Source organism: Hypanus sabinus, chromosome 1, assembly GCF_030144855.1.
Source record: "Hypanus sabinus isolate sHypSab1 chromosome 1, sHypSab1.hap1, whole genome shotgun sequence".
Taxonomy (NCBI): Eukaryota; Metazoa; Chordata; class Chondrichthyes; order Myliobatiformes; family Dasyatidae; genus Hypanus; species Hypanus sabinus.
Window position 1 is genome coordinate 90,000,041 of NC_082706.1, and position 25,537 is coordinate 90,025,577.

At 42.3% G+C, this 25,537-nt stretch overlaps 1 protein-coding gene across 7 annotated transcripts in view; it reads left to right on the forward strand.

Annotated features, from left to right (window-relative positions):
* Positions 1 to 2,286: 2,286 nt before the first annotated feature.
* The window catches only part of LOC132395291 (sperm-associated antigen 1-like), a 151,397-nt gene continuing 128,146 nt past the window's right edge, over positions 2,287 to 25,537 (forward strand). Inside the window, exons 1-5 of one of the 7 annotated variants that reach the window (XM_059971703.1) lie at positions 2,335 to 2,392; positions 3,181 to 3,217; positions 10,223 to 11,783; positions 18,134 to 18,275; positions 23,314 to 23,473. In XM_059971703.1, coding sequence (XP_059827686.1) covers positions 18,136 to 18,275; positions 23,314 to 23,473 — 300 coding nt within the window. In that variant the 5' untranslated portion in view covers positions 2,335 to 2,392; positions 3,181 to 3,217; positions 10,223 to 11,783; positions 18,134 to 18,135. Of the gene's footprint in view, positions 2,393 to 3,180; positions 3,218 to 3,269; positions 11,784 to 13,682; positions 13,816 to 14,164; positions 14,322 to 18,133; positions 18,276 to 23,313; positions 23,474 to 25,537 lie in introns of those variants that run through there. The other 6 variants (XM_059971684.1, XM_059971712.1, XM_059971721.1 and 3 more) reach the window with 6 other exon arrangements.

Below are 25,537 nucleotides of genomic sequence, written 5' to 3' on the forward strand. Positions count from 1 at the left end.
TCACTCGTAACCATTTTGAAACTTTGCGGCATTCTTCAATGAATTTCTTTTTTGGATAACATGCTTTTTTAAAAACTTTGTGACCTTAAAAGCAAAGCCAGAATGAACTCCTCTGTAAGTTCAGATAAATCGATCACTCAATGAACAGTATAAAATCAACCTGAAAATATAGTGACACCAAAAATTCTTCAACCATGTAATACACAATGCTGCTTTTGGTTTTTGTCAATGTATGCCAAAATTGCAGCTTTCAATGATTTCTGAGATTCTTGGGTGAAGATGACTACACAACATTTCCCCAACTTTGATGAGTGAGACATTAACTTTATTATACTATAAGTTACAAATAAATAAGAGTAATGCCATCATTCAACCCTCTTGACCATGAGGATGAGAAAACATCTCCATCTGTACTAAAAACTTTAATCATCTTGCATAGGCTTTGATTCTACCAAAATGCATGCTGTAATTTATCTATTCTGCATTTTTACTCCATTTCTGTTCTTTAACCTCTAACTTTTTTTGATATACAATGGATTCAAGTTAATTTAGCCAACGGTTAATCAGGCAGCTGCTCATTTGTGACCACTCTTAGAAAAACATACTAACAAAAACAAATTGAGAAAACCCTTCATTTATTTGGGAGACTGCAGTTTAATTGGGGCAGGTTATGTTTTGTATGTTATGTTATGTTATGTTGCTGAACCTGTACTAACAAGTGTCAGTTGTATGCATGTTGTGTGACTATTTGACACGACACTGCTTAGAGGGAACAGTTTTCAAATAGCATCACTCATGTGTTTGTGTTCAAAAATCAGTGATTTTTGTCACTGATAGTTGGCGATTAATAAAGGCAATTCAAAACTGTTTTGCCTGTGCCGTTTCAAGCATTCAGGCTCAGAGATGCCAGGAACAAAAGCAAAATGATTTCACTGCTTTAACAAGTTACGAACTATGAAGAATTTGGAGGTGTTGACAATCATCTTGACTGCTACAATTAAAATGAAGATTTGGAGAATGCAATCATTGAAAGCTTTGTTTGAAGGTGGCCCGCTATCTGTACCAGGTCTCTGCATAAATTTTGTTCATTTACATCCAATTAAAAGAATATCTCAGTGAACATGAACACTGAATTCCTCCATCAATAACTATTAAGAATTATTACACAGTTTTATAGTACTGTAGTAGTTTTTGTAGTGTTCTACTTTATTCTGTATTTCATTTAAATACATAATTTGTTACTCAGTTAATTGGTAGTTTGTCTTTTTTTAAAAAACCTTTTTAACTATTTCCATGAATCTTCAGCTAATTGGGGCAGCCAGTTAATTGTCCCAAATTGTACCAGTCCCGATGTGTCCCAATTAATCGGAAACCATTGTATTTATTTATTCTTTATAATTGTTGAATGCCATTTTATCATGCATGTTGCACTCTGAATAACGTGACTACAAATTCCTAATACATGTGAATGTAGATAGTGAATAAAGTTGCTCTTTGATATCTAGCTAGATCATTTTCCACAAGGTCCACCAGAATTTCCCATTCTGTTAAGCTCTAAGTATCATCCTTTGAACAGCACACTTTTTTGCGTGTGGTTCACGCAATCTCATCTATACTCTGAACCTCATTGCCTGTGTAGTATGTACATTCTTTTATTTTTCATGTGAAATGTACAAACTAACTAGGTGGCAGGAACTTCAACAACTGCATATATTCATATGTATCCAATCAACTCTGAAAGCTATCACAGAGTCTTGCATTCAAAAACCCAGGCGGCTGATACAGTATTTAAGAGTGTTATGTTTTGTAACTCCAAAACAAATGAGACAAGATTTGAAAGAGTACAGATATTGGAGAGCTGTAGGGCAAGAGGAGATTGCAAAGGTAGTACAGGGTGACACTGCGGAGGGATTTGAAAGGAATACTACTACTTTTGAGACTATTGTTTTGGGAGGGACAAAGTCGACATAAATTTTGGTTGACCACAATTTTATCTCCGTTGGAGAAAATGAGGCTGAGTATTGAAAAAGTGAAGTGCAGGAGTGATTTGAGTGACCATTTTGGATGTATCATATTGACCCAGCTGAAAGGTATACACATTCTTGGTGCTGGCATTCTAGGAACAGGGTTGCAAAAGGTTTCAGCCAGAGGTAAGAGGTAATATTGGATTAAATCTCTGCCCGAAAGAAAATAACACACATCGCTGAAACAATCAATGTTCGGAGTATTGGATGTACTTTCACGTAGCAGAAATGCTACATTTCTGAGTTTCAAATTTCGCGCCGGTGACGTACTGAGATTCTCTCCGTTTCCGCCGCGTAGGTTTCTGGGTAGAAAGGAATTAAGAGACTTTGGATTTTCTTTTGGGAGATCTCGTTGTGTGAATGTGCAGGTACAAACTTTTAGATAGTTGTCCATTAACTTACGTACTGTAGGTATATCCTGAAGAAAGACGCGTACTTTAAATTAAAAATAATAACTTGTTCATTTCCATCGGCGCTGAGCTTTGCGTTTCCATGGAAACGCGCCACGCAGAGTAACGCTTTTATTTTCTCTTTTAAAAATTTCGGCTTGTTTTTGATTACTGGAAGACAGATCATGAAAGAGTGTCGGAAATTAAACTACAAACTTTAAAGTATGGGAATTGCTGTTTCAAAAAGTCACAAATTACGATGTTTACAAAATGGCAGCTAAAAAAATCTGCGCCTAATACACGCATGGCGTACTAAAACGATTTACAATATAGAATAATTCCAGCATAGGAGTTCCCAGTCAGCACGTTGAATTTGCGCTGTTTTAATTGGAAAAAGTAGACCGGTTAAAATAGGAAAACCCATACGGTATCTCTATCTCGCGTCTTTCGATGTAGTAAGGTCGGGACTAATCAGTTATGTTATCACCACATCTGTATTAAACCCATAACGCTTTATTCACTTAATGTAAAAATCTATTGGTCTTTGTCTTAAATATTCTGTCAAGCTTTGATATATGTTCTAAACACTGTCAGTTACTTTTTTATTATTTAGGTATTTCATTCCCTTCAGCTATTATGTAAACGTCGATTGATCTCTGTCAAATTAAACTTATTTATTCTGTCAATCTTTGATATATGTTCTAAGCACTATTATTTTGGAATATATCTCATTCCCTTTTGAAAGCTAAAATTGAGTCTGTTTTCAGGTCAAACTGAATTCCTGATCATCGGTGTACATTGCAGGTAAAGCTTCTCTTTATGTCCATTGTTTTTTGCTAATCACCTTAAACATGTGTCCTTCAGCTCTCGGTTTTTCTTCCGTTATTTACTGTATTCAAACACTTCATGATGTCCTATTTGTTACTCTCTCTGTCATATCTCTTTACTAGGACAACCTAGGTCAGTACCTGACTAGCTGAGTTCCTCCAGCATTTTGTATGTTTGTCAGTGCTCTATCACAAATGTTCTCTTTCCACCGCATCCCCTGATCACCACTTTAAGAACGTTTTTCTTAGTGTTCTTCTGTTTTGCTGAACGGTTACTGATTTGAACCATTGACTTGAACCATTTTCTCTCTCCACGGAAGCAGTCTGACATGCTGAATGTCTCCAGCACTTATTTTTTGGTTTTTGCTCAGGATTTCTGTGTCCCTTTTTTTGGATGTAATTTTGTGGTTACCTCAATTGGTTGTTCACCATTAGCAAGCTCAAGTAGAAAATTGATAGACTCCATTTGTCGAAAATCAATTGAACAAAAATACATGTGCTATTCTGGATCTTACCGCTTGTGTCTTCTTGACTTTGAACTCTTCAGCACCGACAGCTGCTCAGTGGTACATGGAATGAAATGGATTGACAAAAGAGCTAAAAGTGACAAGCAAAAAAAGCAGTGAGTTAATATATGGAATATGCTGTAGTAGTGGAAGTTCCTTAAGGTTGTCATAGCCGGTGGAGGTGAGGGGTATGGTGGTTAGTGGGGATAAACTCCCACTATCTGCAGGTACAGCAGGCAGTGAAGAAAGCTAATGGCATGTTTGCCTTCATAACAAGGGAAGCTGAGTATAGAAGCAAAGAGGTCCTTCTGCAGGTGTCCAGGGCTCTGGTGAGGCCACACCTGGAGTATTGTGTGCAGTTTTGGTCTCCAAATTTGAGGAAGGACATTCTTGCTATTGAGGGAGTGCAGCGTAGGTTCATGGGGTTAATTCCTGGGATGGCAGGACTGTCATATGTTGAAAGATTGGAGAGACTGGGCTTGTATACACTGGAATTTAGAAGGATGAGAGGGGATCTGATTGAAACATCTAAGATTGTTAAGGGATTGGACATGCTAGAGGCAGGAAGCATGTTCCTGATTTTGGGGGAGTCCAGAACCAGATGCCACAATTTAAGAATAAGGGTAGTCCATTTGGAACAGAGTTGAGGAAAAACTTTTTCACCCATAGAGTTGTGGATCTGTGGAATACTCTGCCTCAGAAGGCAGTGGAGGCCAATTCTCTGGATGCTTTCAAGAAAGAGTTAGATAGAGCTCTTAAAGATAGTGGAGTCAAGGGATAAGGGGAGAAGGCAGGAACGGGGTACTGATTGTGGATGATCAGCCATGATCACAGTGAATGGCAGTGCTGACTCGAAGGGCCGAATGGCCTACTCCTACAACTATTGTCTGTTGTCTAAATGCTCCCAATGCTGTGTGTTTCAAATAGCCCATGACAATCAAGTCCAACTCCTGGCCTTCATGCTTCATGTGTAGCTTGGCTACTAAGCCTGGTAGGACCATTTCTACTGACAGGAGAAGGGCAAAGGCGGGTTACCGGTGCCTTAAAATTAGTCGCTTTGGGCAGATGGGGCTTGTCAGCCATGGTTGATAGCTCATCTAGGAGAAGGAGAACTCTGATAAATCGGTGCTGCCTTGCAGCTATATCCACTCGTAGGGATGGCTTCAGGAGTAAACCTGGGGAAAATTCTGGAGCTGGAGTCACTAAGGCAGCCCTACATTGAGATCAATGCTGACTGACAACTTGTGCAATGCAGCTGGTGCCAAACAGTATTGGTCTCTGCCATTCCCTTGGATTCATCAGCTGCATGGAGAGGGGGTATCTGCTACATGGGCAACAGCTTGCTCTCCATATTGTACTAGCCTAGCTTGCGTATTGGCTTGAGTATCGACTTGACCTTGCAACAACAACAATATTCAGGAGAGGACACCCCAGCTTTGCCTCATGGCATTAACACAACATGAGAAGCAGCAGTTACCAGTTATGGCCCACTATGTTCAATTGACGCAGTGTGTGGGTGGTGCTAGGGGTTGCTTCCAACGGTGGGGGAGATGCTTGGATCTCACTGGACAGCTACTGCCTGTTTTAAGCCGGGCAGCCCCCAGTCAAAAAGGTGCTGTACGACCATGGTCTGCTTTCCTCACTGGGTGAGTGGGGATTAGGTATTATCTGAACTGCACTCTGAATGTGCTGCACTGTGCAGGACAACACAATGAAAGAGACCAGCTCTAAAATTGGAATGTTAGATTGTTTAGATAATCATAACTGGCCTCTGATACCCTCCAATCCATTTGTAATGTCAGGAAGACAGGTGTAATAAAAAAGGAGCTCAAAAGACTTCATGTGGACATAACCAAACTCCAGGAGATGCATCTGGCTGACTCAGGCACACTAAAGGAGAAAGATTACACCTTTTTTCTGGCAAGGCAAGGGCCCTGATGAGCCCAGAGAGCATGGAGTAGACTCTGCAGTGAGGAACACCTTGTTGAAGATGGTGAAACTAGGCAGCATTGAATCTGAGTAACTCCTTATTCTTCACCTCAACATCACCAAACATCCAGTTACACTCTCACCAGTGTGTACGTTTCCACACTGGGCTCCACATGTTAGGCAAAGAGTATGTTTTATGAGAACCTTGCAGCCACCGTAAGGAGTACCCCCAGCAAAGAACATTTTGTTCTCCTGGGTGTGTTCAGTGCCAGAGGTGGTGCAGATCATGACTCATGGACCTCCTGCCTAGGTCACGATGTAGGCAAGATGAGTGAGAGCGGACACCAATTGCTAGACATGAGAAAATCTGCAGATGCTGGAAATTCAAGCAACACACACAAAATGCTGGTGGAATGCAGCAGGCCAGGCAGCATCTATAGGAAGAAGTATGGTTGACGTTTCGGGCTGAGACCTTTCGCCAATTGCTAGAGTTCTCCACCTACCATACTTGAGTATTATCAACACAAGGTTTCCTGGAGACACCCTCACTCCAGACACTGGAGGCAGCTAGACTTGATCCTAGTCAGGTGCTCCTTCAGCAGCATAGAACATAGGATAGTACAGCATCAGACCACAGTCAAAGAAATTCCATCATACTAAACAAGAAGGAAACTCTTGCACTGATGTCAGCAAGATGTCTGGAGTATTTGCTAAGTCCTTCAAGAAAGAACTGAGTGCCCAGCAGCCTGAAAACACTTTCACAGAGAAATGGAAGTTTCTGTGGATTGCCATCTATAGCACTGCCTTAGCTAACTGTGGAAAGAAGACCTCAAAAACACACGACTGGTTCAAAGCCACATCCAACAAGATGTCCCCCATCATTGAAGCCAAATGTGCTGCCCCAGCTGAGTATAAGCATTCACCAGCTGAAAGGAAGGATGCTAAAAGTTCAGCAGACTGCCAGGTGCTGTGCCAGCAAATACTAGATGGAGTTCAGTGAAGACATCCGGACTGTAACACCAACAAGCAATATCGGGGGTATGTATTAAGAAAGTATTTAAGAAAGCCCTCAGCCCATCTCAGAGCAGGATGGGTCCCTTCAAATTCATCAATGGGGAAATAATTACAGTCAGGGGCAAACAGATGGAGAAATGGATAGAACATTACTCTGACCTCAACTCCAGAGTGAACACTGTCACCATCTCAGCCCTGGACTCCTGAGTGCCTGCTGACAATGGAAGAACTGGATACATAGACAACCCCAGAGGAGCTCAGCAAGGCCATCGTCAGCTTGGCCTCAGGTAAGGCACCATGTAATGATGGGAGTCCCCCAGGCCAGATCAAACACTGTGTGATATGTATGATGATGTGGGCATCACTGGTATGTGGCTGAAAGAAGATTACAGCTGAGAGCTTAACATCCAAGAATAAGCATTGTATCAAAAGGACAGGCAGGTAGACAGAGGGAATGGCATGGTTCTGTTGGTGAAAAATGAAATCAAATCATTAGAAGGAGGTGAGATAGGGTTGGAGGGTGTTGAATTATTGTGGGTAGAGCTAAGGAACTGCAAGGGTAAGAAGACTCTGATGGAAGTTATATACAGACTCCCAAACAGTAGTAAGGATGTGATCTACAAATTACAATGGGAGGTAGAAAATGCATGCCAAAGAGGACAATGTTAGAATAGTCATGGGGAATTTCAATATGCAGGTAGGTTAGGAAAATCAGGTTGATGATGGATTCCAGGAGGGGGATTTTCTAGAATGCTTATGAGATGGCATTTTAGAACAGCTCATGGATGAGCCCACTAGGAGATCAGCTGTTCTGGATTGGGTATTGTGCAATGAAACAGAATTGATTAGAGAGCTTAAGGTGAAGAAACCCTTAGAGGAAAGTGATCATAACATGATTGATTTCACCCTGAAATTTGAGAAGGAAAGCTAAAGTCAGATGTATCAGTATTACAGTGGAGTAAAGGGAATTATAGAAGCAGGAGAGAGGAGCTGGCCAAATTGATTGGAAAAGGACTGGCAGAGATTATGGCAGAGCAGCAATGGCTGGTATTTCTAGGAAGCAATTTGGAAGGCACAGGATATATGCATCCCAAAGAGGAGGAAGTATTCTATAGGCAAGATGACTCAACTGTGACTAACATGAGAAGTCAAAGTCATCATAAAAGCCAAAGAGAGGGCTATAATAGAGCAAATGTTAGAGAATTGGGAAGTTTTGAAAATCAATGGAAGTCATCTAAAAAGTCCATTAAAAAGAAAAGAAGGAATACGAAAGTAAGCTAACCAGTAATACTAAAGAGAATACCAAAATCATCTTCAGAGACATAAAATACGAAAGGGAGGTGAGAGTGGATGTTGGACCACTGGAAAACGTTGCTGGAGATTTAGTAATTGGGTACAAGGAAATGGCGAACAAACATAAGTATTTTGCAAGAGACTTCACTGTGGAAGACACTAGCAGTATGGTGGAAGTTCCAGAGTGTAAGGGGCAGAAGTGTGTGACGTTGCCGTTACTATGGAGAAGGTTCTTGAAACTGAAAGGTCTGAAAGTAGGTAAGTCACCTGGACCAGATGGTGTACATCTGGGGTTCTGAAAGAGGTGGCTGAAGAGACTGGATACATTAATAATGATGTTTCAAGAATCACTAGATTCTGGAATGGTTCCAGAAGACTGGAAAATTATGAATGTCACGCCACTCTTCAAGAAGGGAGAGAGGCAGAAAAGAGGAAGTTATAGGCCAGTTGGTCTGACCTCAGTGGTTGGGAAGGTGTTGGAGTCGATTGCTAAGGATCTGGTTTTAGGCTATTTGGAAGAACATGATAAAATAGGTTGTAATCAGCATGGTTTCCTCAAGGAAAAATCTTGCCTGACTATTGGAATTATTTGAAGAAATAACAAGCAGGATAGACAAAGGAGAATTGGTGGATGTTGTGTACTTGAATTTTCAGAAGGCCTTTGACAAGGTGCTACGCATGAGGCTGCTTTACAAGTTAAGAGCCTATGTATTATAGGAAAGATACTAAGATGGATAGAAGATTGGCTGATTGGCAGGAGACAAAGAATGGGAATAAAGGGAGCCTTTTCTGGTTGGCTGCCAGTGACTAGTGGTGTTCCATAGGGGTCTGTGTTGGGACCAATTCTTTTTATGTTATATGTCACTGACTTGGATGATGGAATTGATGGTTTTGTTGCAAAGTTTGCAGATTATATGAAGATAAGTGGAAAGTCAGGTAGTTTTGAGGAAGTAGAGATGCTACTAAAGAATTTAGACAGATTAGGAGAATGGGCAAAAAAGTGGTAGATGGGGTAGTGTCGGGAAGTGTATAGTCATGCACTTTGATAGAAGAAATAAAAAGGTAGGCTCTTTTCTAAGTGGAAAGAAAATTTAAAAATCAGTTGCAAAGTGATTTGGGAGTCCTTGTGTAGGATCCTCTAAAGGTTAGTTTGCAGATTGAGTCAGTGGTGAGGAAGGCAAATGCAATGTTAGCATTAATTTCAAGAGGACTAGAATTCGTTTGCACAGGCAGCTGTGGAGGTCAATTCTTTAGGTACACTTAAGGCAGAGGTTGATAGATTTTCGACTAGACAGGGCATGAAAGAATACAGGGAGAAGACAGGAGGTAAGTGGATCAGCCATGATGAAATGGTGGTCAGATTTGAGGGCCCAAATGACCTAATTCTGCTACTATATCTTATGGATTACCCTATTGCATATAGTCCTCTGTTACTGCTGGCAGGAGGGAGCTGTAGCACAGCATAAGAAGGATGCCAAGGTCATTACCTTCTACAAAAATAAAGGTGGGAGAATTGACCGTAACAACTACAAGGGCATCTCCCTCTTGAACGTTGTTGGCAAAGAAGTTGGCTGAACCTGTCTATCTGGAATCACAGAGTGGCTTCTGTGTTGGAAGGTCAACTATAAATTTTCTCTCCACTAGCTCCAGAATTGTGGAGAACAAAAACAGTTGCTCTACATTGCGTTTATTGATCAAGGCATTTGACTTGATCAGCAGAGATGGGCCCTTTCAGATCCTCTCTAAGTTAAGCTGCCCCCTAAGACTACAGACCATGATCAAATCCTTCCACAACAACGTGAAAGGGACTGTGCAGTTTAGTGGCAACCCTTGGAGCCCTTTGACATAATTAGTAGTGTTAAGCAAGGCTGTGTTCTTGCCCCACGCTCTTTAGGGTCTTCTTTGCCCTTCTGAGGCGTGCATTTGGCACTGCAGAAGAGGGGATTTACCTCCGCACTAGATCGGATGGCTAGCTTTTTAACCTTGCTTGCCTAAGATCCAAACCAAAGTGCTCGAGGTTATGATCAGTGACATGCTGTTTGCTGATGATGCAGCAGTTGCAACCCATTCTCCACAACACCCCCGGTTTCTCCCAGGCTGGCAAGCGATTTGGGCTGACTATCATCCTGAAAAAGACAAACAGTTTGGGAAAAGACACAGTCATAAATTCAAACGCGGTGTTGTTCATTAGTTGACATACTTGGGGTCCATAATTACTGATAACCTCTCCTTCAATGCAGAATTTGACAGGCGTATTGGAAAGGCTGCATGAACACTTCCCTGCCTCACCAGGAGACATGAAGAATTCCAAACTCAGTTAAGCAAAGATAGCAATTTACAACACTTGTGTCACCAGCACACTGCTGTACAGCAGTGAGGCCTGGACATCATATGCTAAATGGGAGAAAAGGCTTGGCACTTTTTAAGGGGACTTTGTCGTATCTTGAGCAACTGGAGGGACAAAAGTACCCAATGCTGAGGTTCTCTCATGCTGGCCTCCCTAGCGTGTACATTCTGCTCACACAGTGTAAGCTGCACTGGCTGGGTCACGTCAGCTGAATGCAGGATGGCCCCATTCCAAAAGATATCCGCTGTGGTGAGCAGGCTTTCAGGTAATGTAACCGCTGGCCACCCACAACTGTGCTATAAGGATGTCTGCAAGGGGAACATGAGGTGCTGGATATCAACTTTGAGTCCTGGGAAGAACTTGCAGCTGATTGCACTAAATGCAGAAGCACCCTGAAACAACACCTTAAGTCAGGTGGACAAATTCATGAAAGCAGCAGAAGACAAACAAGCGCATAGAAAGGAACGCTGCATCTCCAGCAGGCTGAGACTACTTATGGATGAGAGCTTTGCAACAGAGACTGCCGCTCTCGCATTGATCTTGCACTGCGCCAATAACATTGATAGCTGGGACATAACATCTGTGGTTGACCTCAGCCAGCATAAGTGGAGGAAGATTTAATTTTAGCATTCTGTAGGGAGTTGAATAAATAAACATCTTTTGAGAAATAATTTGCAGTGCTATGGAGAGAGTGAGACCAGCTCAATTATTCTCCTGTGGAGCTATTACAGACTCAACAGGCTGCATGGACACCTGCATTTGCTGTAACTATTTGAGATGGAGAACAATACATGGATGTGATCAGAAGTTCTTTATCTGTGATTACTGTTACCAGGAGAAACGATATATGAGATGACAGGGACAAAAGGTGACTGAGAATATCGGTCTGGAATTTTATACCAAGGAAGAAGAGATCATGGAAGAATGGAAGATGAATTAACTCGCAAATGCTTTTCATATTGTTGGAATCTTTTACTGTATTTTATTTTCCATGATTCATTTCTTGGCTATCATTTCCTGATTAATAAAATCTTCTCAATCCTTACGATAACTAGAAGACACAAGAGATTTCAGATGCTAGAATCTGGAGCAAAAAAAACAAAATGCTGGAAGAACTCAGAGGGTTGAGCAGTATCTGGGATTGAGAGAGAGGAGAAGTGCCAATGTTCTGAGTCTCAACAATCTTTAATTGCTCTTCCCTTACGGAATGCTTTTCCCTTTGCATTTTTATTTCTTTAAAATGTATATTTCTAGATGATTTATAAATTTATAAGTTATTAATTCTTATTTACTGCCCTATGGAGAATTTCACCTTTGCTTTCTGTGTCCCAGATAATTTTTGGTTTTCTGAAGAAAAAAGATATTTGAAGATCAAGATATGCTATTGTCTTCCGGGCAGTAGTAATCCTTTTTGTATGCTTCTAACACATAGACCACATTCTTAGCACCTCAAGGTACGATAGAGATGCCACAACCTACAGGCTTACTTTCAAGGACTCTACAACTCATGCTCTCAGTACTTATTTTTTCTATGTGTAATTTGTCTTATTTTTCATGCAGGTTGTTTGTCAGTCTTTGTGTATAGTTTTTTCATAAATTCTATTCTATTTCTTTATTTTCCTGTAGATGCATACAAGAATCTCAAGGTAGTATATGGTAACATATACAGTGGTCACTTTGTTAGGTATGTCTTTGCCCATCTACTTCAACACTTGACATTTTGTGTATTCAGAGACACTCTTCTACACACCACTGCTGTAACACATGGTTATCTGAGTTACTGTTGCCTTACTGTTAGCGTGAATCAGTCTGGTCATCCTCCTCTGACCTCTCTCATTAATAAGATGTTTTCGCTCACAGAGCCACTGTTTTTTTGCACCATCCACTGTAAAATCTGGAGACTGTCATGTATGGAAATCTCAGAAGATCAGCAGTTTCTGAGATACTCAAATCTCCCTGACTGGCACCAACAATCATTCCACAGTCAAAGACAATTAGATCACATTTCTTCCCCATGCTGATGCTTGGTCTGAACAACAAGTAAATGTCTTGACTATGTCTGCGTGTTTTTATGCACTGAGTTGCTGGCACATGATTGGCTGATTATATATTTGCATTAAAGGTGTACTAATAAAGTAGCCAGTGAATGCATATTTACCTTGACTTTAAATTTGAATTCTCGTTGTGCAAAATCTTCAAAATTCAGTGGCGGGTAGATTGAATCAATATTTATTTCTTCTTGCAGGCAATGCTCCTTCACTGTAGCCCTAATTACAGCTGAATAGCTTCTATAGGCATGTAGCGGTGTGCTACAAGCAGCGCTAAAATTACGACACGGAGTCGGTAACTGCAGTCGAAGGAAAAACTTTATTCGAAAACTTCAGCCTCACTTTTAAGCCTCTGTCAACCGGCCCCCCATGGCGAAGAGGCTCCAAAGCTCTGTGCTCGCAAACCCCCGTAGGCTATCTAATTGTGAGTCGGTTCGGATAGGAGGTAAAACGCTGATCTCAGCCCCAGTATCGACCAAAAACCGGCGTCCCGACCTTCTATCCCACACATACAGGAGGCTATCCCGATGGCCAGCCGCCGTAGCCATCAGCGGCGGCTGGCCCTGGCGTTTCCCGGGAACTTGCAGGGCGGGCGGCAACGGCGGGCTTCTGCGCCCCACCGCTGGTGGTAGAAGCACCAGTGGTCATTGGGCCGGGGGTTAGTGGACTCTGCGGCCGGGCCTGGACTGGTTTGCTGCCGGGAGCGTGGCTGGGAGATCTGTGCGATGGACGCCCCGCTCACCTTTTTGGCGTTCCACAGCAAGTCCGCCCGGGCTGCCACCTTCCGGGGGTCACTGAAATCCGCGTCGGACAGCAGCAGGCGTATGTCCTCGGGCAGCTGCTCCAGGAATGCCTGCTCAAACATGAGGCCTGTGTGTCCCTCGGCCAGAGACAACATCTCATTCATTAAAGCCGATGGAGGTCTGTCGCCCAAGCCATCCAGGTGCAGTAAACGGGCAGCCCGCTCACGCCGTGAGAGTCCGAAAGTCCTGAGGAGCAGGGCTTTGAATTCCGTGTACTTGCCGTCTGCCGGGGGCGACTGTACGAACTCCGTGGCCCTGGCGTTTCCCGGGAACTTGCAGGGCGGGCGGCAACGGCGGGCTTCTGCGCCCCACCGCTGGTGGTAGAAGCACCAGTGGTCATTGGGCCGGGGGTTAGTGGACTCTGCGGCCGGGCCTGGACTGGTTTGCTGCCGGGAGCGCGGCTGGGAGATCTGTGCGATGGACGCCCCGCTCACCTTTTTGGCGTTCCACAGCAAGTCCGCCCGGGCTGCCACCTTCCGGGGGTCACTGAAATCCGCGTCGGACAGCAGCAGGCGTATGTCCTCGGGCAGCTGCTCCAGGAATGCCTGCTCAAACATGAGGCCTGTGTGTCCCTCGGCCAGAGACAACATCTCATTCATTAAAGCCGATGGAGGTCTGTCGCCCAAGCCATCCAGGCGCAGTAAACGGGCAGCCCGCTCGCGCCGTGAGAGTCCGAAAGTCCTGAGGAGCAGGGCTTTGAATTCCGTGTACTTGCCGTCTGCCGGGGGCGACTGTACGAACTCCGCGACCTGGGCAGCTGTGTCCTGGTCGAGGGAGCCCACCACGTAGTAGTAGCGGGTGTCTTCGGAGGTGATCCGGCGAACGTGGAATTGGGCTTCGGCTTGCTGGAACCATAGGTCCGGGCGCTGTGTCCAGAAACCCGGCAGTTTCAACGAAACCGCATGAACAGAGGCGGCGTCGGTCATTTCTGGTCCAAAAATCGTTTGGACCGTCGGGGTCACCAATTGTAGCGGTGTGCTACAAGCAGCGCTAAAATTACGACACGGAGTCGGTAACTGCAGTCGAAGGAAAAACTTTATTCGAAAACTTCAGCCTCACTTTTAAGCCTCTGTCAACCGGCCCCCCATGGCGAAGAGGCTCCAAAGCTCTGTGCTCGCAAACCCCCGTAGGCTATCTAATTGTGAGTCGGTTCGGATACGCTAGGAAATGAGGCGCTACAGGCAGTCATTTACCTGACACCAGATTCCATAGATTTATTCCAGACCCTGTCTCGCCAGTTAAGTTTTCTAAGCTTCTTTGAAAAAAGTGTAATATCCCCAAAGACTCATGGAAATACCTTGTCCAAGAGTATTCAAAATTATAAAGAATTTTTTGGGATGACATTATTAATCTCATCTCTATGTATTGGGAGGACACACAAAACAGCTTTAATGCTAGAAATGCATGTTTTCTCACTGATACACCCTATTGAGCACCTGCTTCACTGGTGGCAGGGACTGAATATTTCAAATTGTCCTCATGATCTCCTTTAGAATGCACAGACATTGAGTAGAAACAAGTTATCCATGATTCCCAAGGGGATATTTAAGAAGATTTTATTTATATCTGTCCTACTCTAACTTCACCTCCAAAGTGTCTGAAGAAAACTTTGACAGGCTAAGCATACAAAGGCAATTAAAAGCCCTGGAGAAGACTTGGTCTCTGTTAGTTGGAAAATCTGGGATCCTAGGGCGCAACCCTAGAGTAAAGGAATATCCCTTCATAACTGAGATGAGGAGGAATTTCTTCAGCCAGATGGTAATAAATCTGTGGAACTGGTTGTATCAAAGAGCATTGGAGGCCAAGTCACCATGTGTGTTTAAAGCAGAGATTGATGGGTTCTTGATTAATAAGGAGGGGTTAAGGATTATGTGGAGTAGAGGGAGAATGAAGTTGAAAAGAATCAGCTGTAATTGGTAAAATGGAGCTGATGAGCTAAATAGGCAAATTCTGCTCCTGTATCTTATTGCCAAAGATTTTAATTACTTTTAGCCAACTAATCTCTTGTACTGATATAGTTCTCCTTGTTTGAATTAAGACTTCTTTTGGACTGATCAAAATAATTGACAAGCTCTATGTATAAGCTCTATAATTTAGTATATTTGATTTGCAAAGGCCTGCTTACTATTGCTCTCTGCTGACTGAGTTTTGTCATATATAGTGTGTAGCTCAAGCTCTCTCCTGTGGTGTTGGGTGAATCCTATTTGCCTTGAGAAGGTTACGTCTGATTTCCTGTTGGCATGTAGTGAAATATGAATAAGCAGTATGCAGCCAGATTTATAGTTCGGATTGAGAACAGCAGGGGTTGGGAACATGGTTTTGTCTCCAGCTGAAGCTGTGGTTCCAGAGTGCTTGACAAGCTGAACATGTAGGCAGGATGGAAGTTAGGGCAGTGGAACGCTCCTCTTGCAAGATATGGGAAGTCGAGGAACCTCACGATATCAATGATAACTACATCTGTGGACCCAGCTGCAGCTTTTGACAAGCTGGGTCAAGGAACTGGGGCTGGATATAGATGATCTCCACCATCCAGGCCGTGCAGTCTTCTTGCTCCTTTGAAACATAAGGGAGTAGCAGGAGTGCTTAGAGACAACATTGTTGGAAGATTGTTTAGTGAGGCCATGTGGATAGAAATCAGAAACAAGAAAAGGAGGAGTACTTTGGCTAGTGACCATAATTCTATTATTTTAAGATGGTGATGGAAAAGAATAGGCCAGGTCCACACACAAACAGGAGAAAAACTGCAGATGCTGGAAGTCCAAGCAACACACACAAAATGCTGGAGGAACTCAGCAGGCCAGGCAGCATCAATGGAAAAGAGTAGAGTTGATGTTTGGGGCCGGGACCCTTCAGCAGGACTGGAGAAAAAAAAAGATGAGGAGACAGAGCTGGAAGGTGGGGGAAGGGGAGGAAGGAGCACAAGGTGATAGATGAAACTGGGAGTGGGTAGGGGTGAAGTAAAGAGCTGGGAAGTTGATTGGTGAAAGAGATACAGGGCTGGAGAAGGGAGAATCTAATAGGAAAAGGCAGAAGGCCATGGAAAAGAGGGAGGCAATGGGCAGGCAAGGAGATAAGGTGAGAGGGAAAAGGGGGGTGGGGGACGTTACCGGAATTTCGAGAGATCGGTGTTCATGCCATCAGGTTGGAGGCTACCCGGACGGAATATAAGGTGTTGCTCCTCCAACCTGAGTGTCTCCTTGTCACAACAGTAGAGGAGGCCATGGATGGACATGTCGGAATAGGAATGGGGAGTGGAATTAAAATGGGTGGCCACTGGGAGGTCCCACTTTTTCTGGCAGATGAAGCGTAGGAACTCAGCGGTATCCCAATTTATGTCAGGTCTCACCGATAGACAGGAGGCCACACCAAGAGCACTGGATGCAACATAAGACCCTAACAGACTCACCGGTGAAGGGTTGCCTCATCTGAAACAACTGTTTAGGACTCTGAATGGTAGTGAGGGAGGAAGTGTAGAGACAGGTGTAGCATTTGTTCCACTTGCAAGGATAAGTGCCAGGAGGGGGATCAGTGGGGAGGGCTGAATGGACAAGGGATTCACGTTGAGAGCAATCCCTGTGGAAATCAACTTCCTAGCTCTTTACTTCACCCCTCCCAATTTTTCCTAGCAACTTGTGTTTCTTCCTCCCCTCCCCCACCTTTTAGCTCTGATTCCTTATCTTTTTTTTCTACAGTCCTGTTTAAGGACCTTGGCCTCAAACTTCAACCCTACTCTTTTCCATAGATGCTGCCTGGCCAGCTGAGTTCCTCCAGTATTTTGTGTGTGAGGCCAGGTCCATAGGTTAGTTTCCTAAATTGGAACGAACCTAATTTTGGGCAAGTTTAAGAAACTGATGGATGAGAGTTATTGGTGCTTGTAACAAATAAAGCTAATCTTATGGTCAAGAAAACAAAGGAAGCATACATTTGGTTTAGAAGGTTGGGAACCGTAGATTAGCTTAATTTGATGACTATAAAAAGATGAAGAATAAGTTACCAACCCTGGGTGTTACTCTGAATTAGTAACGCCCAGGGATTGAAAGTTGCGAAACCTGTCCACCTCTGATCCTCTGAGGACTGGTTCATGGACCTCTGGTTTCCCTCTTCTAAAGTCTATAAGTTAGTTCCTTGCTTTTCATTAGCCACTGCTTAAGTTCCTGAAGACTAGAAGGTATGACTTTGCCTCTCACGAAGCCATTCTGACTATCCCTAATCAGTCTATGCTTCTTCAAATGCTTCTAAGTCATGACTCTAAGAATCCTCTGCAATAGCTTGCCCACCACCAATATAAGACTCTCTGCTCTATATAATTCACAGGATTATCCCGGTTACCTTTTTTTGAACAAAAGAATAATCTCTGTCATTCTTCACTCTTCTGATACTACTCCTGTCATCAATGAAGGTGCGAAGATCATCACCAAAGGCACTGCAATCTCTTCCCTTACTTCCGGTAGTATCATGGGGTATATCCTGTCCGGCCTCATAGACTTATCTGTCCTGATATTTTTCAAAAGTCCCATACAACCTCTTATCATCAATATATTCCAGCACTTTTGTAAGTAACTGATCTCGCATTCGTCAATGTCTCTGTCACTGGTGAATACTGAAGCAAAGCAAAATTGGAGAGAAGCAAGAGTGGCTAGATGAAGTTAAAAGAAGGCATAAATCTTGGTGTAAAAAGATTTAAAACATGAAATCCTTAGAAGTTTCCCAGTATTATTATCATGGAACCTAAAAGCTGAATGTCCTATTCATTTGTTTTAATGTTTAACAATAAATCTGAGAAAGTGTTAAGCAAAGGTATTTTAAGTATGTTTCCTTTCTATTGGTTTGAAGAAATAGTCTGTTCATCTTTTTGTTTCTTGTACTTATTTTCCTAGTATGAATTGCCACTTATGTGCACAAAGAACATTATTGTTTTTCTTGTATTCAAACATTTCTTTGTATTCTTTCCAGCCATGAGCTCTGAATCAGTTAGCTCCCTAATGTACCAAGGAACCACCAAAAGATACAACTTACCGGTTGAACACCTGGATTACAGCTATATAGAAAAATGCACAGATGTGAAGTATCTGGAAAAGATTTTGATAGTGTTAAGGTACACACTCATGACAGCTTTCCTATTTTGAAATATTTGTACAGAAATGAAGATCAATGTTGATTCTTTTGAATATCTACAAATATTTCTGTAGATTTGTAAATATGGATATTATTAATCAAATTTCCTGAACTCAAAACATAATTGTTCATTTATATTATATGTTGTATTGCAGAAAGGTAATTGTAATGCTCAATAATTTAATCAAGATTACTACATTGTTAAAGCCAAAAAAAACTAGAAGAGCTAGAAATCTGAACGGTATCATAGAAACACTCAGGTAGCATCTGTGGAAAGAAGAAGAGTTAAATTTTCAGATTGAATACCTTTCAGAACAACAAAGTTCTTCAAGTTGAAGTAATAACTGTTTCTCTTTCCACGGATGCTTCTGAGCTATTGAGTGTTTCCAGAATTTTCTGTTTTTTAAAGCATTCCTATAGGTCAGAATCTGGTTTATTATCACTGACATTGGTCATGAAATTTGTTATTTAGTAGCAGCAGTACAATGCGGGCGTAACAAATTACTATAAGTTAACAATAAAAACAACTAGTGCAAAAGCGGAAAGAGGTAGTGCTCATGGACTGTTCAGAAATCCGACGGCAGAAGGGGAGAAGTGATTTCTAAGTATTAAGTGTGGGTCTTGCAGGGAAGTTTGCTAGTGCTTCTTGGGGGGGGTTTAAACTAAATTTGCAGGGGGCGGGGATCCAGAATGTGAGAGAGGATAGCGAGAGGAAGAATAAAGGACAGGTGGGGACTACATGGTTCCAGAATATTAAGTGTGTAGTAGAGGAAGATGGGGCGGAACAAGTGATAAGGAGGACTCATGAACAGAGGGATGGTCTGACGGAACATGGAGTTAAATGTGTTGAAAGAATAAGTAAATTTAGGAAGGACAACAAAATTCTAGGGGTGTATAGCCCGATGGGAGTTCGGGGAGCTGGGTTAAGCACAATAGGCAGAGATTCAAACAGAGAGAGGAGAAATGGGCTAAAAATTCTATATCTGAATGCACGAAGTGTCAGAAATAAGGCGGATGAGCTTGAAGCCCAGGTGCGAATAGGTAACTATGATGTTGTTGGGATAACGGAGACATGGCTGCAGGGAGATCAGACCTGGGAAATGAATGTACAAGGGTATACATGCTATCGTAGGGATAGAAATGTGGGCAGAGGGGGTGGGGTGGCCCCGTTGGAGAAGAATGAGATTCAGTCCTTTGCAAGGGGGGACAAAGGGTCAGGAGAAGTAGAGTCTGTGTGGATAGAACTGAGGAACAGTAAGGGCAAAAGGACTCAAATGGGTGTTGTCTACAGGCCACCAAACAGTAGCATGGATATTGGGTGCAAGTTGAATAGGGAGTTAACATTGGCATGTGGCAAAGGTAATGTCGCAGTAGTTATGGGGGATTTCAACATGCAGGTGAACTGGGAGAATTAGGTTGATGCTGGACCACAGGATAGGGAGTTTGTAGAGTGCCTACGGGATGCATTCTTGGAACAGCTTGTACGAGAGCCGACCAGGGACAAGGCTATTCTGGATTTAGTGTTATGTAATGAACAGGATTTGATAAGCGATCTCGCAGTAAAGGAGCCATTAGGAGGTAGTGATCACAATATGATAAGCTTTTATCTGCAATTTGAGAAGGATAAGGGCAGCTCGGAGGTGTCAGTGTTGCAGTTGAACAGGGGGAACTATGGAGCAATGAGGGAGGAGCTGGCCAAAGTTGACTGGACGGATAGCCTAGCAGAAAAGACAGTGGAACAGCAATGGCAGATATTCTTGGGAATAATGCACAAGGTGCAATATCAGTTCATCCCCCAGAGAAGGAAGGATTCAAAGGGGGGGAAGGGGCCACAGTGGTTGACAAAGGAAGTCAGAGATTGCATAGCATTAAAAAAAAAGGAAATATGACAGAGCTAAGGTGAGTGGGAGGACAGATGATTTGGAAGTTTTTAAGGAACAACAGAACTTAACTAAAAAGACAATATGGGGAGAAAAAATGAGGTACGCACGCAAGCTAGCCAGGAATATAAAGGAAGATAGCAAAAGCTTTTTTAGGTATGTGAAGAGAAAGAAGATAGTTAAGAACAATGTTGGGCACTTGAAGAATGAATTGGGTGAAATTGTTATGGGAAACAGAGAAATGGCAGAAGTATTTAATGAGTACTTTAGATCTGTTTTCACTAAGGAAGACACAAGCAATCTCCCAGATGTATGGATGGGCCAAGGACATAGGGTAACAGAGGAAATGAAACAGATTGACATTAGGAAGGAAATGGTGATGAGAAGACTGATGGGACTAAAGGCTGACAAATCCCCAGGTCCAGATGGTCTGCACTCTAGGGTACTAAAGGAGGTGGCCCTGGAAATTGAGGAGGCATTGGTAATCATTTTCCAATGTTCCTTAGATTCAGGATCAGTTCCTGAGGATTGGAGAATGGCTAATGTTGTCCCACTTTTTAAGAAGGGAGGGAGGGAGAAAACAGAACTATAGACCTGTCAGCCTGACATCAGTGGTGGGAAAGATGCTAGAGTCCATTATTAAGGATGAAATAGTGGCATATCTAGATAGCAGTGATAGGATTGGGCCGAGCCAGCATGGATTTACCAAGGGTAAATCATGCTTGACTAATCTGTTGGGAGTTTTTCGAGGATGTAACCAGGAAGTTAGAAGGGGGAGATCCAGTGGATGTAGTGTACCTCGATTTTCAGAAGGCATTTGATAAGGTCCCACATAGGAGATTGGTGGGTAAAATCAAAGCTCAGGGCATTGGGGGGAAGGCATTGACATGGATAGAAAACTGGTTGGCAGATAGAAAGCAAAGGGTAGCGGTGAATGGGTGTTTCTTGGAATGGCAGGTGGTGACTAGTTGGGTGCCACAGGGCTTGGGATTGGGACCACAGCTGTTTACCATTTACGTTAACGATTTGGATGAAGGCATAGAAAATAACATCAGCAAATTTGCTGATAATACTAAGCTGGGTGGCATTGTGACATGTGATGAGGATGTTAGGAGAATTCAGGGTGACTTGGATAGGCTGGGTGAGTGGGCAGATACTTGGCAGATGGCATTTAATATGAATAAGTGTGAGGTTATCCACTTTGGGAGTAAGAACAGGAAGGCAGATTATTATCTGAATGGTGTAGAGCTGGGTAAGGGAGAAATACAAAGAGATCTCAGAGTCCTTGTTCATCAGTCACTGAAGGTGAATGAGCAAGTGCAGCAGGCAGTGAAGAAGGCTAATGGAATGTTGGCCTTTATTACAAAGAGAATTGAGTACAAGAGCATGGAAATCCTCTTGTATTTGTACAGAGCCCTGGTGAGACCACACCTGGAGTATTGTGTACAGTTTTGGTCTCCAGGGTTAAGGAAGGACATCCTGGCTGTAGAGGAAGTGCAGCATAGATTCACGTGGTTAATTCCTGGGATGTCTGGACTGTCTTACGCAGAGAGGTTAGAGAGACTGGGCTTGTACATGCTGGAATTCAGGAGATTGAGAGGGGATCTGATTGAAACATATAAGATTATTAAGGGATTGGACAAGATAGAGGCAGGAAATATGTTCCAGATGCTGGGAGAGTCCAGTACCAGAGGGCATGGTTTGAGAATAAGGGGTAGGTCATTTAGGACAGAGTTAAGGAAAAACTTCTTCTCCCAGAGAGTTGTGGGGGGTCTGGAATGCACTGCCTCGGGAGGTAGTGGAGGCCAATTCTCTGGATGCTTTCAAGAAGGAGCTAGATAGGTATCTTATGGATAGGGGAATCAAGGGATATGGGGACAAGGCAGGAACCGGGTATTGATAGTAATTGATGAGCCATGATCTCAAAATGGCGGTGCAGGCTCGAAGGGCCGAATGGTCTACTTCTGCACCTATTGTCTATTGTCTTCATTCTCCTCCCTGTACCTTCACTCTGTTGGTAGTAATGAGAAGAGGATATGCCATGAATGAGGGTCCTTAATGATGGATGGCACCTTCTTGAGGCACCTCCTTTGGGTGGGTAGGTATGCTTGTGTCCATGATGGAGTTGTCTGAGTGTGTAACCCTCTGAACTCTCTTACATTCCATACCAGACGGTGATGCAACCAGTCAGAATGCTTGCAACAGTCAGTCTGTAGGAATTTTCTAAAATCTTTGGTGAAGGCTGTGATACTTCCCTGAGTTTTATTAGTATTAGTTAAAATGATAGTGCAAGATCCAATATGCTGTTTTTATTGTCTAATGTATCTTCAATTAATGAAATTGGACTGCCATTGGCCAATTTTTTTTTCATTTGCTCAACCCACTTGTATCCTGTTGCAGGTCAAAATATCCTCATCACACCATGCCATCTCACCATAGTTGTGTCATTAGAACTAGTATTAGTCCCTAAGGACAATTACAATGCTTAGTTTTGTAGAACTTGTTGGAAAGTTGTGATGAATTAATTTTCAGCCTTTATATAATGTCAACTTTTTACCAAATTTATCACCAAACTATATATATGGCACAATTAACTACCGTGAGTTTCATTTTCTTGTGGGCATTCACTGTAGGACAAAGAAATACAATAGAATCAATGAGAAACTACACATAAAGACTGACAGACAACTAATGTACAAAAGAAGAGAAATTGTGCAAATACAAAAAGAAACAAATAATAATATTAATAAATAATGCTGAGAACATGAGTTGTAGAGTCCTTTAAAATGAGTGCGTAGGTTGTGGAATCAGTTCACAGTTGAAATGAGTGACAATATCCATGCTGGTTCAGAATAATATATGTTCCTAATCCTTGTGATGTGAGACTTAAGACTCCTGTACCTCTTGCCCAAAGGCAGCAGCGAGTAGTGAGCATGACCTGGTTGCTTTCTTGTGATAGCACTCCTTATAAATGTGTTCAGTTGTGGAGAGGGTTTTTCCTGTGATGGATTGGGCTGTATCCAGTACTTGTTGGCTTTTTCATTCCCATTTTCCTGCCTTTCATTCTTATGTGTTAAAGCAATTTTTGTAGCAGTTAATTTTTCATTCAGGACCTCAGTTTCTTGCTCTCTGTTCAAGGTCGGGTGACGAGGGGTATTATCCTGATCTGACAGCATTTTGTGAAAAAAGAGTTCAAGAGATGGATCCCAGAAGTCGAGCCCTTCGTAAAAGCAATTTACCGGCAACTGCTGCAGACTTCAATAAAGAAGAGTGGCAGGAAATTACCACAGATTTTAAGGTATAAACTTTCTTTAAATAAGTTACAAATAAGCATTTAACTGAGATTGAATGCAGCTAAAGACATAATAAATTTAGCTATAGAGTTACTATTACTTGCCTAGCAAAATCAATTAGTGTGATTGCTTTACAAAATTCTTGCTAATTTTGTAAATGAGATTTTAAAGTACAGTTAGAGCAACTATTTGAGCTGTGCTGTGTTCCGACTCAATTCCGTTTAGTTTGCAAATTAGTTATTGTTAGAGTACAATGTAATTATTTATATTCTGGTACTTCCCATAGTTGAAGAAACAAGATTTTAATAATTTTAAGTAACTAACATTTTATATTCTCATGTAATTACTTATTAAAAGTTGAGTAAAATATTTACCATGTATTTGGTTGTTGGATCCCTTGAGAAAAGAAGCTAACCTTTAGTTTGGGTGTTGACTAAGCTGTTGTGGGAATTACAAGCCTTTTCAGGGTTCACTTCAAATGGTTGAGAAAAGAACTGATTCAGGAATCACAGTAGTCATGATCATCAATGATAGCTGGAAACTGAATGTCCTTCTAGCCAAGAGGATAACAAAGGATTCAGAGACAATTGTGGTGAATAATGTGAGATATAAGAGATCAACAGAAAAAAAAGACAGTCTTAATTATCTCTTTGATTGAGGTTTTATTAATGATGGATTATGAGATTTTTTTCCCAAGCATTGCAGAGTGCCAATGTTGTTGACAAGGAGCTGATTAAGAACAGGGGCTTCACTAGAGGTTTAATAATATTCATACATTTCGACTTGGTACAGAGTCATAGAGCACTACAGCATAGAATTAGGCCATTTGGCCCATCAGGTCTGCTTTGCCATTCCATCACAGATTATTTATTATCCTACTCAACCCCATTCTCCTGCCTTCACCCCATAACTTTTGATGCCCTGACTAATCAAGAACCTATCATCTCCACTTTAACTGTGCTCAGTAACTTGGCCTCCATAACCATCCGTGGCAATAAATTCCACCGATTTGCAACACCCTAGCTGAAGAAATTCCTCCTTAGCTCTGTTTTAGGTGGACACCCATCTACTCTGAGTCTGTGCCTTCTGGTCCTAGACTCCCCCCACCTGTGGAAACATGCACTCTATCTAGGCCTTTTAATATTCAATAGGTTTCAATGCGATGCCGTCGTTTTTCTAAACTCCAGCGAGTACAGGCCCAGAGCCATCAAACATTCCTTATAACCCTTTCATTTCCAGGATCATTGTTGAGTTCCTTCTCCGGACCCTCTCCATCCTTTCTTAGATAGGCCCAAAACTGCTTACAATATGCCAAGTGCATTCTGACCCATTCCTTATAAAGCTTCAGCATCACATCCTTGCTCATATATTCTAGTCCTCTCGAAATAAATGCTAATATTGCATTTGCCTTCCTTACCAACTCAGCATGGTTTCCTTAAGGGGAAATCTTGCCTGATGAATCTTTAGGAATTCTTTAATGACATAACTGGCAGGATAGACAAAGGAGAGTCAGTGGATGTTATTTACTTTGATTTTCAGAAGGACTTTGACAAGGTACTGTACATGAGGCTGCTTACCAAGATAAGAGCCAAGGTAAAAACTAGGAGTAAATGGGGCCTTTTCTGGATGGCTGCTGACTAGTGATGTTCTGCAGGGGTTGGTATTGGGACTGCTTCTTTTCACACTATACCGTGTATCAACAATTTGGATAATGGAATTGATGGCTTTGTGGCCAGGTTTGCAGACAATACGACAAAAGATAGAATGGCATGTAGTGTTGAGGAGGCAGGGAGTCTGCAGAAGTACTTAGCTTGGGAAAATGGGCAAAGAAGTGAGAGATGGAATATAGTGTAGAGAACACTCTATATAGTGCACACTATATTCCAACTCCCACTTCTTTACCCTTTTTCCAATCTGAAGACTACTAAAAGGAACTTCTGCACTTTAGTAGAAGGAATAAAGGTGTAGACTATTTTTTAAATGGAGAAATTTCAGAAATCAGTGATGCAGAAAGACTTGGGCAGGATTCCCTTAGTAGTAAGAAAGGCAATTGCAATATTAGTATTCAT